Below are 14,836 nucleotides of genomic sequence, written 5' to 3'. Positions count from 1 at the left end.
ATCTATCCTGATACAAATGACAGGATTTCCTTTTTTTGTTTTGTTTTGAAGAGCTGAATAGTTTTCTAATGTGTTTACATATCACATTTTCTTTACCATCATAAATCCATTAATGGACCCTTAGGTTGATTCCATATCTTGGCTACTGTGAATAATGCTGCAAGAAACATGTTAGTACAGGGATCTCTTTGATACACTGTTTCTTTTAAATATATATCCAGAATTATGATTGTTGGATCATATGGCAGTTCTAAAATTTTTGAAGAACCTCCAAACTCTTTTCTGTAGTGACTGTACTAATTTACATTCCCACAAACAGTATATAAGGTCCTCTTTCTCTACATCCTGACTACTATTTGTCATTTTTTAGTCTTTTTGATTATATCCATTCTATAAGAAGATAATAATATCTCATTGGGGTTTTAATTTACATTTTCTTGATGATTAATAATATTGAGCATTTTTTCATATACTTGTCAACCATTTCTCTTCTTATGAGACTGTCTATTCAGATAATTTTCCTATTTTCTTAAATTTATTTTTAAGTGACACATGAAAACATAAGAATTATACACATTAATGGTATATGATGTAATGTATATATATATATATGACCATTTTGCTACTAAGTTTAGAGACACATAATAAAAATAATACTTCAAAAGGATAAACATGTACATTCTCTTAAGGAAACAAAAAACCATTACATACTTCCATTTCAGATATACACTCTTCAGGTTTGTCCATAAATACTGCAGAGACTGGAACAGATGTGGTTTTGGACATCATAAATTTTAATGGAACTTCATGGAAAATTTGATTTCTTTCTCTCATTGTCATTTTCTTCTGGGGAAGTGGTGAGTTAATATAAATTACTTTAACTGGTTTGGAACCTTAAACCAGAAACAAAAGAAAAGAAGTGAAGAGTAGCTGGTAGCTTTATTCAAAACAAATCAGAATACATGAAAGATCACTAAACAAAGAGACATAGGGCAGAGGAATTGCAACTCATATATTTGCCAATCTTGAACGAAAATATTTTTCAAATCCCTAAAGACAAACTCAACTGGCAAGACAAACATGCTCTTTTCTAGCCATGTTTAAAAATAATTTTCTGGTTTTTAATGTTGTACTCTGTTATTATTACTCAGTTCTTAAAGGAACTTGCAAAAAGTGATGAGATTTTTACCACAGAGAATACCTTATATTTGATTTTAATTTGTAGTTTTGTTTCATTTAAAGTCTTTAATTTATTTATGTTATAGACATAAAATTTTAATTTTATTGTTAAAAGAGAAACTAGTATAGACCTACTTTAAGTCTGATTTTCAATAATGGACAAGTAAATAAATCCTGGAAATTAAACCATTTGAAGTTGTGTAAAGAAGTACAGCATTCCTTCATTTAAATAAAAGACAGAAGTACTTCACCATTTCATGTATTTCTGGCAACCTAAGTTATAATTACTTTTCTATCTTTCACCCCTTAACAAGACTACAGGTACTGTAGACTTAATACTCGTCACTTCTTTAGTAGCTTCATATTTGAAAAAGTTCTACTGAGTTTAAGTGTTAAGGACTGGGGATACAGCTCAGTTGGAAGAGTACCTGCCTCAATCCCCAGCACCACCCACCCACACCCACACCCACACCCACACCCACACCCACACCCAAAAAGAGTTTAAGTGTCAAATTGACATTTCCCCTAAACCAAGACTTTTGTATTTGACAAATGACCACCTATGTTTGAACAATTGAAATGGAATGGTTCCAATATCCTTTTGAGAGCATTATCTGACATAGCAAATCACAAACCTGCAACAGGTATAACTTGAATACACACTGGAATTTCCCATTGTTCCTTATAGCTTGGTCCATGATTATTTAACAAAGTGAATAATGATTGACTAGTTAGAGCTATCTGAGGATGATATCTTGAAACAAGCTTCTCTGCATTTGGATCCTTACTAATATCCTGAAAAAAAAACACATAACTTGTTAATTGGTTATATTCATTGACAATTTGACAAAGCAATGAAAAGAAGGGAGGAAGCAATAAAGGGAACTTCAGATTAACCAAGTTATATGTATTTTGTGAGATACAGATTACTGAGATCCAAAGCCACCTGGCTACTTACATAGTGCATAGCTTCAGCTCTTTGTTCTGGTGTTTCAATGGAAGACATGTTATCTTTTGAGAGCTGCAACTTTGCAGGCATTGAGGGAAATACTGTTTTCACAAATTTTACATTGCCCTAAAGAAGCCAAAAATGAAAATATTATTGCAAAAATCCTGATGTATTTTTCCCCTAAGTATCTTTCATCATGAAAACTCTTAGCTGAAAATTCATTATTCTACTAAATGCAAATGTGGAAACTCTTTAAGCCAAGATGTTCCCTAATGTTTTCTCTAAACCATCCCAATTTTTTTTAAATGTTCAAAAGAAGGGGTTCATGAAATTTCTCTGACACTTTAAATTCCATCTTCTCTTTTTATGAAGCACAAATCATAAAAAGCAATAGTGGAACCCAAATATCTTCTTCACATATATTTCTAGTATGTTTGTGAGTAAATTCCCTTTAAAGAATAAGGGCTTCCTCCTTGTATTTAGGAACATTAAGGAAGATGGGAAGTAAGAAAAGAAAAGAAATAAAGTTACTAGTGATATTTTTTAAAACATCAAGAATTAGTATCCATGAACTAAAAAGAATGGGACACAGGTTGGTATTATATATTCAAAAAGTTATCTCTTTATCATTCAAATTTAAATAATACAATAAATACAGGAAATACAGATGATGTTTCAGACCAAAAAGGCTTATACTTTCATATGATAAATCTTACCAATACTAGAAGAGTTTTTTCTAACTTTAATCCCATCTCTATTCTGAATGGGAAGAATCCCAGTAAGCTGGTAACTTCATGGAGGGTATAAAATTCTGGATACTTTTTTACTTGTTCAATGCAAGCTCTTAAAACTTGCTAGGAAATAAAAATCAAGAAAAATTCATTTGTATCATACTTCATTAACACTGCAACAGTAATGTTTTAGTTACATGTGATTATATAATTATTTAATCATAAAAGTTAGCTTTGTTTTGTTAATCAGACTTTTACCAATCTGCACATTATATATTCTTTGATTTAATTTTATTTTTCAAACAAATTTTTAACCTAGTTTCCTAAAATACTGATTTTAATAATACTAAAATTAGCAATCTTATTAAAATTAAAAATTAAAGACACACATTTTCTATGCTACTTAAGAAACCATCAAATATAGCCACATGAAAATTTCAACAATGTATTTCAATAAAAGCAGATGCATGAATTATTAGAAATAAAGTTTAATACTCCAAAAAAATTCCCAAATACATGAATTAATGGAGAAGTTACATATACAAAATAAAATGAACAATTGTATAAGTAGTTTAAATGACAGAATACTTAGTATTTACAGATATTTTGAGTTTGAGATAGACCATATTCACATAACTTTTATTGTAGTACATTATTATAATAATTCTGTTCTATTATTGTTTATTGTTGTTAATCTCTTAGTGTACCTAATTTAAAAATTAAGCTTTACCATAAGTATATATGTACAGAAAAAATGTAGTATATGTAGAGTTTGGTATTATGTTCAGCTTCAAGCACCCACTGGGGTTCTTGGAATGTATTCTCCATGGATAAGGATAATCTAGATAGATCATTAAAAGATACAAACACATGAATATACTACAGTACACAGTTTTGAGATGTTAATATTTCTACTATTCAGCACATGAATAAAAGACCTACATACAACTTTATATAACTTGATTTTCTAAACTGAAAATACTGACAGTTCTCTAAGCTTTTTGCTAGATAATCACACATTTTTAGAATGTTATTACTGTAATCCACTTAGAAATTTACATAAATGTAATTTTGTTTTTACCTCTGTGAAGAGACGAGCATCATCAGAAAGCATATTATAATCCTGTGCACATTTCTTTGCAGAATTCTGTAAAAACTTTAGGAATTCAGCAACTTCTTCATTCACATGTTTCTTCATATCCTGAATTTTTAAAAAGCAGACAAGTCTTGGAATAAGAAGTTTCATTAAAAAGCAATCTCTTCTCAATCACTGCTCTAATAATTTGAATTTAATGAACAATTAACATATCAAATCCAAAGCAGAAACCACAAATAAAAGTTAATATAAACTCTAGGAATGGGGTGTAGCTCAATGATAGAGCATGGGCTTAGCATCTGTGAGGCTCTAGGTTCAACACCAGCAAAAACTAAAAAAAAAAAAAGAAATCCCCAAAACTTAAACTCCACAAAAACAGAAAAGCCAATGTCTGATACTATAATATTCTTAGGAATTAATTTATTTTATATATTAAAAATAAAAAAGACAAACATCCCTATAGAAAAATGAGCAAACAATATGAACAGGCAAGATACAAAAAAAAAAAAAAAAAGAAATAAAAATGGCTGAAAAACACATAGAAAATACTTATTTTCATTAGTAATCAATGTAAATTAAATTAAGGTAAAACAAGAAATCACCATTTTACCCATATCCAATTAGAGGCAAAGAAGGTAATGTACTACCTTAATGAAGGCAGTTTTTAAAAAGATTTTCATACAATAGTGGTACAAACAAAGTGGCTTAAACTTGTTGCAGAAAAATTTATCCTGGTGCATGTGTAAGTCACTTTGAAAACATGCATGATCTTTGATCTGACAATTTTATTTTAAAAATTTCATCTTAAGGAAGCAATCACAGATAAGAACAAAGAGTTTGCTAAAACGATGTTCAGCATAGCATCACATATATAATTGAGAATGTGGAAACTACTTAAAGTAATAATTGAGCAATAATTTGAAACTGAAACAATAAGGTGTGTAAAGTTCTACTATAACTTGAGAGAGACATGCTCAGAATGCCTGATCTATATGAAAGGACCAACAAAAAAGGCACCAATGCTCTGCCAAGTAAACTTCTTACTTTTTCATTTTTGTAAATATGACTGTACCTAAAATAATAAAAGAAAATTTAAAATAAAAATTTTTCCTGATTTGTAATTTTTGTTTTTTTAGTGAAGCTGAAGAATAAAATACATACCAAATACTGCAAGTATTCATTTTTATTTATTCCAATAGCTTTTGAATTTGTAGAAATCTTTGCATATTTAACCAACAAGTCCACATAACTTCTTTGCTCTCTCTGTGAGAAACGAGAGAAACGAGGATAAGGAACTCTTGGTTTTGGGAGAAGAACCATTCCAACTGCGGTTTTAACTTTTTCCTCTGCTTGAGCTGCTGAACTAACTGCCGGCTCATTTTCTACAGAACTTGCTGAGGCATTCAAATTTTCCCCTATACGTCTGGAAAAAAAAATACAATTTACAAATATGTGCTTTTCACATGAAGATTACTATCATGGAATTTCAAGATTCTCAATCATAAGGGAGAATATAGCATGATTAACAGAGTAAATTCTGGATTATTATCTAACTCTGACACCTGCATTTTGATGTTTAGTCATTTAGTACAGATTAAGTATTTTGCAGGAATGAATCACATTGCACACTTACCTCCAACTACCTGATGAAGAGGAAGAGACATACTATTACACTATTCAATTTAGAAGTTTTATCCCTTTTATTGAAGAGGGAAAATCATTCTTGCTCATTATATTTGTATTTATATTTTATTACAATGCTAGTTCTTTTTTAATGTTTAAATTCTCCAGTAATATATATTAGTTATATAATGAAAAAAAGCTACTAAGACCAGTTTAAAATAGGGTTACAAACTTAAAGTTAGTAAATTTACTGCAATTCTAAATTCTCTGGTTTCCTTTGCTTATCTCAAAATTTAAACAGAGCCAAGTAAAGTGGCACACACCTGTTATCCCAGCAACTTGGGAGGTTGAAGCAAGAGGATGGAAAGTTTGAGGTTAGCCTCAGCAACTTAGGGAGACCCTCAGCAATTTAGCCAGACTGTCTCAAAATAAAAAAGTTAAAATGTTTGGGGATGTAGCTCAGTGGTAAAGCACCTCTTAGTTCAGTACCAAGCAATAAATTAATTAAGAAAATTCCAACAACTATAAGTTATATCTTAAGGAAGCAGTAGTAGTTTTAGAAAGTTGTACAATCCTTTATCAGTCTTGTACATGTCTAAGTCCATGAAAATGTCTCTATGCAAAAGTAAAATCCTAGCATAAAGTAATGTAATATACTAGAAGAAAAAGTAGTGAATAGCTAGAGAACCTGTTATCAGATTTATTTATAAAGTGCTAATCTCAATTTTTAAAGAGGTCACCATACCACCTCAATTAATGCATATGACTACAAATTTCTTATCTTGTTCATAACTGTCTTTATTTTTGCTATTCAGTTATTGTAATCAACATTTTCAAGAAGAGAATTTATAATTCCACCAAAAACTTTCATTTTCTTGGTCTCTATAACTCTAATTTCCATGACAGCCATTATTTTTATAATTTAGCTCCAAATTAAACAATAATCCACAGAGGAAGAAAAACTAATAAGAAAGATGGATGTCTATATTAATTCATTCTTCATTCCATTTATTAATATTTATTGATGTTTATATGTGCAAGTCTATGCTAGATACTGAAAATACAACAAACACTGAATACAGTACAGTCTAGGCTTTCGAGAATCTCAAGATCAAGTGGATTAGACAAATGAATGGAGAAGAAAGGTAAATATGTATATCAATCCGAAGTGGCTATGAATATTCTAGGTTTCCAAATGGAAAGTATCAAATAGGAGCCTGAGAAGAATTCTAAAGACATAATAATCAGGGATTAAGAGGGAAAATGGGAAGGAAGGAGAAATATACAGATACAGATGGGTTATCACAAAAGGGGAGGTTTAAAGGTATTCAGCGGAGAGGAATACTGGATGCCTACAATGTGTAAAACTGTCTTGCACAGCTTTTAAAGTGTTATCCTAACACTATATTCTATTTTCTCTTATCATTCTTTTGTGATATAGTTTACCTAACTTCTCTTAAATACAATCTTATTGTTTTAACGCAAAAATCACACGTTAAAAATGTGCTCTACCACTGAACTACCTACCCCAGCCCTCCCAACCTTATTCATAAATTTTAACTACTGCATCTCATTACATTATTATATCATCTGACATAGTGATTTCATTGCAATTTACCTATTAAAATACATATATAATGTAAATAACGTTCCTTTCATTTTATATTCATGTACTTAGGATGTATTGTTTTTTTAAATTATGTCTATGGTAATTATTAGCTATTCATTTCACTTCAGGCTGGTAACAGAAGTGTCTTATTTCTTACATACATTTGTTATGAAAAGTTGAAGTTATTATGTACAGCTACAATGCACCAATAAAAAAAGTGGGAGGGTTTTGGCCTGATCAGGTTGCAAAGCATTAATTTAGATCTATGTCTAGACAGAGGATCAGTTAAGCCCCATCCAAAAGCAGCACTGACTTGCTTTAAATCAACTTTATAATACTAGAATAAATATGGTAAAAATTCCAAAACTTGAAAATAGTAATTTGTGGAAAAGATTTAGGCCTCCCCCATATAAAACAAAATATTCAAAAGTACCCTCTTAGAGCAAACCATGAATAAAAAGCTAATTAAAAGCACTGATTTTTTAATGGGGAAAAATTTTTGGAAAATAAAATTAGAATGCTCAGGTTGGCTCTAGAAACAATACATGTGAAAGAAGACATACTTGGTTACTAAGTTTCTCCAATAACTATACAAAAATAAGCACATTTTAGGTTAACAAAATGAATATTAACTGCTCATCTTGGGAGAAATGTATTACAGAAAATTGATTTTTCACTAGAAAATGTCTTGAGAGCTATTCAAACTTAACAGTATTGTGTCCGAAACTCTTAACAATACTGCTTCACAGCTGTCTCTCTGAATATGAGAACATGTCTGTCCTTGTGGCACAAACTGGCAAATTTAATTAAGCTGCTGCAGCAACAAGATGCTGACTCAGATATGCCAGAGTAGGAATGTCAAGAAATTCTAGCAGTTTAAATTGGCTACATTCAGCAAAGAATGAAATGGCAGCACATCAAGATCATCTCCAAGTGCAGTACTGTCAAAATCTTCATCAGAGTGCGAACCAAAAGCATCTGATAGGGTTTTTCTATTCACATTTACAACATTATATTTTATTTCACTTGATAGTTTGAAGCTTCCTCCCTTTGTTTTGTCAACTACCCAGTCTCCTTTTTACTTAACATGTCTATGGGGGGAAAATTCCCAACTGTTAGTTTCCTATACTTTTATCTACCGATTTGGCAGCTTCTTTATAAGTAGCATTTGGAAATTATGCTTTTGGCCTCCAACTCATGTCTACCTGTTATCTTCTGTGTTTGATTTACTTTTTATGTTGAAAGGATTAAAACTTCATTTCTTTTCTATTTTAAGTCGTTTCCTCCTTGTTAGTTTAAAACTCAGTTACAAATGTCTGTAAACAGAATATTTAATTTTTAAAAAAGGCAAATGTTTATAATGGTTATTTCTACATAAATGGCTCACAGGGCATTTTAATTTTCTGGTTTATTCTTAGGTAAACTTTCCAAACATTCTTTAAAAACATAATTTATTTGTAATGTTTCATATAAAAATAACACTGTTAACTTTTTAATATTATTATATGCAAAACACTGTTTTAGCAGTCTTTTCATTTATAAACACATATGGTGCAAAAGAAAAGCTTTTTATGTTGAAATTAGGAGTAAAAAGCCTTTTGTGGAAAGATGAGGAAAAGGGTTAAAGAAAACCTCCTAGTTTTGAAAGTAGCAATAATAAGGGTATCAATATTTTTCCAACTGTCGATGAGCACAAAAAAAAAATTCGGGATGATAATAATTTTATATTTCTTCCTGGTATTTCCCCAAGAAAACAGTTGTAAATTAGTAAAGGCTCAAATCCATTCCTTACTGTAGTAATACTTAATAAAACTTAAGGCTAGGAAAACAATCTAGAAACACATTTCAATTTCTTATGTCTGTTTTAATACTAAAAAGTAAATTATCCTAATGAATTATTTTGTACTGCATAAAAATGTAAAGAAAAGCAAATATAGTTTAAGAAAAAAGATTATTAGGAGTTTGGAATACTCACTTGCCAGCAAAACGTCCTCTCCTTTATACAAAGCTGGGCTATATAACCCACACCTAAGATATGGTGAAAAAACTGGACTTGAAAAGAACGGTTAAATTAAGAAGCAGTGGCAGGATGATGAAGATTAATAATAGAAAATTTTTAGTTTAAAATGATGATGGCTGAGATAAAAAGTTCAAAAAATGGTATGAAGTTTTTAATTTTTTTTTTTTTTTTTGGTACCAGGGATTGAACCCAGGGCGTTTAATCACTGAGCCATATCCCCAGCTACCCCCACCTCCTTTTTTAAAACTTTGAGATAGGTTCTCATTAAGTTGATTAGGGTCTCTCTAAGTTGCTGAGGCTGGCTTTGAACTCCTGATATTCCTGCCTCAGCCTCCTGAGCCACTGGGATTATACGAATGTGTCACTATGCCCAGCTGAAGATTTTTAATAAAAGGTAAAGATATGTTTTTTAAATCCTAGTATACTAGAATTTGATAGGCATTCTTTGATTCAAATAATCAATGGCAATTCTTTATTTAACTGCTAAGTTTATGAAATCAGTTATTTCTAAGAAATGATACAAGTTGAATCACCAAAACATTTGAAAGTGGTTTTTGTGTGTGTGTGCGCGCGCGCACTACTGGAGACTGAATCCAGAGGTGCTTTTCTGAGCTTCATCTGTAGCCCTTTCTTAAAATTCTTTTATCTTACTGAATTGTGGAGGCTGACCTGGACTTATAATCCTTCTGCCTCAGCCTCCTGAGAAGCCAGGCATGTGCCACTGAACCTGGCTGTTAATGTTTTTAATACCAATTTGGCAATATACATTAAAATAAATGTATGCATACCCTCCACTTACTACTATACATACTATGTTCCTGTTGTGTACAAAAAAGAACAGTTATATTAATTTTTGTGTGTATTACAATATGCATATACCTATTATAAACTAAGTCAATTCCACAAATTCATCATTCATCCTAAGAAGTTCAGATTCAAAAGGCTGAGTTTAGAGTGCAATATCAGTTGTTGTTAAAATGTAAGTGTCTTATGATCAGCCACAATGAGAAGTCTGGAGATGAGAATACCAAAATATTTTGAAAAATGCCACAACCAAAATACTATGAAAAAGATAAGAGAGTGAGGTCGCTCTAGAGCTGAGAGCTCATTGATGCCTCTGAGAGGAGCAGTTTAGTACAGTAGTGAGGTTGGACGTCAGATTAGAGTGCAACGTGGGTGGGATATACAGTGAATGGAAGAGGTTTTTATTTAAAAAAAAAAAACAAATAAATGTGTTTTCTAATGCATTCTGTCAATCTGCCTTTTGAGTGGGAAGCTTAATTCATTCACAATAAAGTAATTGTTGACAAGGAAGAACTTACTATTTTCTGCTAATCATTTTCTCTGTCTTAAAGCTTTTTTGGCTCCTCATTTCTTTCCAGTAAGCATATATTAGTCTTTAAATAAGTCTAAGAACAAATGAGGGAAGAGTAAGAAAGTAACTGGTGGGGGTCAGGCATGTGGTGTTCATGGATTATTTTAAACAGGAAAAAAATTAAGCACATACATACACTGATTGAGATGATTGAAAATGAGAGAGAACAAAGATACAGGAAAAAGAGGGGGTAATACTGATAAGGGGGGGGATATGCTTAGTCCATTATAAAAGGAAAAAGGATAAAAGTGAATGCTGAACTCCCCTAGGGGAGTTCCCTAATTCTGCATCTGCTGGTTTTCAGATTAATCCACAATAGAGTAGAAATAGTCGATCAAAAAGAAAAGAGCTGCTACAGGCAAGTGAACAGTAAGAAGTGAAAATTACTACTGAGTAGTGATTTTCATACCAGAAAGGAAAAAAAATCTTTGGCAATTTGGCACTATCTATTAAACTCTAAAATGTATTTACTGTTTAACTAAACAATTCAATTTCTGTGGATTTATCTTCTAGAAATAACTGCAAAAAAAATTCACCAATATATTGTTTGTAACTACAAAAAAGAGGAATACAACATAGAACTAGCTAAATAAATTAAAAACACATCTATACAACAAAGCGATATATAACCATCAAGACTAGGGGGAAAAGATTAAAATACATATATATATGACATGGAAAGAAATACATTATTTCATATTGACTTCTTTTGTTCTGTGACAAAATATTATTTTCAATGGAAAAAGCAAACTATAAAACAGTTTTAACGGGTTTAAAACAGTATTTTTCAGTTTTTATAGCATGATCCCATTTTTTTGTGTGTATATGTTAATATATGAAGAAAGGCAAATACCAAAGTGTTAACAATAGCTTTCTTACATTTTATATCTTCTATAATTTGAATAATGGAGATAATTATAAAACTTCAAATATCAGGAAAAAAACAATTAAATATGAAAATAATCAAATATTTTACCTGTTAGATAAAATACAGAGTTCTTTTAAACTTGGAGCCAAGGAATGGTCTTTATAATTTTCTCGAGAGAAAAATGTCTTATGGCCATTTTTTGGGGAAACATCCCTAGAAACAAAGTAATTTACTTTCATTTGACATTTCAAAATCTCAAGTTAGACAAAGAAACATAATAGTATCTAATTTCTGACTATATACCCTCTATCCAAACCCTTTCCCAATCACTTCTTAATATTTAATTTCATATACCAGATCTGTGAACTTAGATGTTTTACTTTTCAGACACCAAGCTCAGGTGGATTATGATATTCTATAACTCCAACAATCAACCTTTCTTTTTCTATAGTACCCAATTAAATAACTGTCAGAGGTTTGAGTTAAAGATAGAACAGAATGAAGTACAATCAAGAGTCTGTCATGGGCAGGACTCATCTCTGGTTGTGAGGCATAACATTAAGATGCTTGATTATTGAAAAAAAATGCTTCTCAATTTATTTTTGTTTCATGCATTACTGTTCTAGTCCAAAAGACTGAACATCCAACCTATTTTTCTGAAACTGGAAAATGGGATAAATGGTGTGCCTTTGCTAAAAATCACCTCTATAATAATATATGACTTTTCATAACATTGTAATTAATTGAGGCTAATATAACATAACCAATGCTTTCCAGATAGTAAGCTTTCCCCCAAATGATGGCAAGTGAAGTTAAAAAACTGAAAACACAGAGAATCCAGGGAGTACAATGATTACCAGGATTTTGTGAAAAAGGACAGTTCCAAAGCCTGTGCAAAGGTTCTAAACTACAATTGGTTTCACAGTCAGTTGCATATATGAATAACTGCACATCATCTGAACACTTACTTTACAATATTAGCCAGGAACACAAATGTGCATGTCACTTAAAACCTACAACAAAACACTCCAATCAAATGCAACTTCTAGTCCCATTTCCAAATGGGAAATCCTAGCATATATGGTTCATGTTTATCTTTTACTGTTTTAAAGGTATTTACCCAAAAAAGAGAAAAAAATAAAACTAACACTATGATTAAGGTATTATAGTAAAATCAGAATTTCTTACTTGCTATGGACCATGGTAAAGTTTCCTATTATTTCAGCATGGTAATATTTCCATAACATCTCATTAAATTCTAAGGTTTCCTCATATAATTCTAAAACAAAGTCAAGGGCCTCAGGTATTATGGAATTCTTTGGAGATGCAAACACTGTTCATTACTGAACATATTGACTTAAAAGTTCTTTAAGTCAGGCACTATTTTAAAAATCTTTGTCATCTCTTTGTGACTTTTGTATCCTCCTTTGCTGGCTTAGTAAATGTGTGTTAAAATGAACTAAGGCAGCAATGTAGTATAGCAATATGATAGTTACATAAAACCACTATATTTGTTAGATGCCTACAAAACCATGATATTACTTACCTGGGTTCTCTATTAGCAAAGTTCTCACATTTCTAAAATACAGAATACAGTCTGCATTTATATAATCTTTTGAGATAGATTCTACTATAACAAAAAGAAGTGTGTCTATTCTTAAAGATGGTCTTTTTATTATTTGCATGGAAATGGGAAAGTTTTTAGAACTAAGAAAATTCCAGCACCTCTCCTTCACAACATACCAACAATAAAGACATGATGGAATTATATCTAATAAAAATTTGAGTGCTCAATCGTCACTTTAGGAGTGGAAGTGCAGTAATTATATCTCAAAAGTATTTATTACATGAAGATGAGAACAGGATAAATTCTGAGATCCTGATCTTTCCTCTTTTATTTCTTCCAAACCTGTTTGGGCCAAAAGCTCTCCTTTCCTATGTCAACCACCAGCTGGACTTCACTCCTATTCAGTTGATTAGGTAGAGAGAGAACTCACCAGTTTAGCCTTGGTTCACTCATGGTCATGCTGGAGCTCATCTTCCTAGATTTCTGCTTCACTCTAGCCCACGATTTGGCAGGTGGGAAGTAAGGTTTTCAAGAGGTAGGATCCCTCCAGATTCTACACTCAACCGAGGAAAAACAAAAGGTCAAAATCAAAAGCAAGGGATTGGCCAAGGCCCAGCTGCACTTTATTAGGTGAGAAAGAACATATGCCCTAAAATGACAGTGGCCACCTACAACAGACAGATGAACGTTCCCAAGGTTCTTTGCATCAGAGCAGTACAATAAGTCCTTTTCCATTTAACTTATGCCAGGAGGGTCAGTCTTAGGATACTCACTGAGGAAATAAGAGCCAAAACAGAATGGTGTTCTCACTGCTTACACACTAGATCATTTCATGGAAGGGAGATGTAGGTCTTAGCTCTGCCTAATTCCCTTATTGCCAAAATGAATCCTGCTTCCATTTCCCCAATCATATACTATTACGGGGCATATTCTGACAAATGCATGGCAAAAGCTGCCTAGCTATCAAGAAATTTAGATCTTTCAAAGAAAACCTTACATTTGATGAAACTCAGGTTCAGGAAACTTAAAGTGACAATTCACAGGATCACTCACAGGTATTATCAGGCCTCAAAATCGGGCTTGACCTCTCCATGTTACCAGGGTAGGCTGATAAAATGGCATAGGGGGTAAAAGTCAAATTTAGGAATCTGTATCTTGGCCCCTGACGGGCCTGACCAGCTCCCACTCAATGCACCTTTCATACTTAGATCAGGGTGGGGCTGGGGAGGATGTGCAGATGAAGGCAAAAGGTATGTCTGACAGAAAAGAGAGGGCAGAAAGAAAAGCAAGTTGCAGGAAGGCAGGTAAAGGAGTGGGCAGAGCAGGGTAAGAAGCCGCGCCAGAACCGGGAGCTGAGAGCCCGGAGCCGCCATATTCTTTCCTCCCGCCCCTCAAGAGCGCTCCCGGCGCCTTCCCTGCCGCTTCTGGACTGCAAAGCAGCCTTTCCGCCCACCTCACGGTCCGCGGCGGCTCGGCCCCGGCGCGGGCCCCACGCCACACTCGCTCCGCCCCACTCGGCACACTCACGCGCGTCCCGAGAAGGCTAATTTAAAGGACGTGGCCGCGCAGACTTGGCTCTGCGTGATGACGCCACCCGAGACGCAGTGGGTGGGGCCTGCGTGCCTAAGGGGCACGGCTCGCCTGCGTGAGTCTTGCTGGTGGTTCTGGCTGCAAAACCTCTGGTTCTTGAAGGGTAGAGGGGGTTGGGACTTTTCGTTATTATAGAAAGCCCTGATCTTGGTGTGTTTCTGTTGGGCTGGGCGCGGGGCGGGGGTGTGGTGATAAATTGGAAAAAGCACAGATTTGATTGTGACCCTAG

At 33.0% G+C, this 14,836-nt stretch overlaps 1 protein-coding gene across 5 annotated transcripts in view; it reads right to left on the bottom strand.

Annotated features, from left to right (window-relative positions):
• Positions 1-14,616, bottom strand: part of ICE2 (interactor of little elongation complex ELL subunit 2) — a 42,943-nt gene extending 28,327 nt beyond the window's left edge. The window contains exons 1-9 of one of the 5 annotated variants that reach the window (XM_081291088.1): positions 14,545-14,616; positions 13,448-13,570; positions 11,559-11,663; positions 5,117-5,378; positions 3,941-4,060; positions 2,845-2,982; positions 2,138-2,254; positions 1,815-1,974; positions 712-893 (exon numbers count right to left, since the gene is read on the bottom strand). In XM_081291088.1, the coding sequence (XP_081147214.1) occupies positions 712-893; positions 1,815-1,974; positions 2,138-2,254; positions 2,845-2,982; positions 3,941-4,060; positions 5,117-5,378; positions 11,559-11,663; positions 13,448-13,488 (1,125 nt within the window). In that variant the 5' untranslated portion in view covers positions 13,489-13,570; positions 14,545-14,616. Of the gene's footprint in view, positions 1-711; positions 894-1,814; positions 1,975-2,137; positions 2,255-2,844; positions 2,983-3,940; positions 4,061-5,116; positions 5,379-10,529; positions 10,617-11,558; positions 11,664-13,447; positions 13,571-14,470 lie in introns of those variants that run through there. The other 4 variants (XM_081291087.1, XM_081291091.1, XM_081291089.1 and 1 more) reach the window with 4 other exon arrangements.
• Between the last annotated feature and the right edge of the window lie 220 nt (positions 14,617-14,836).

The sequence above is a fragment of the Spermophilus citellus genome (assembly GCF_964194105.1).
Source record: "Spermophilus citellus genome assembly, chromosome: 4".
Taxonomy (NCBI): Eukaryota; Metazoa; Chordata; class Mammalia; order Rodentia; family Sciuridae; genus Spermophilus; species Spermophilus citellus.
The sequence above is the reverse complement of the archived record's forward strand: the minus strand, read 5'-3'. Positions and strand labels throughout refer to the sequence as shown.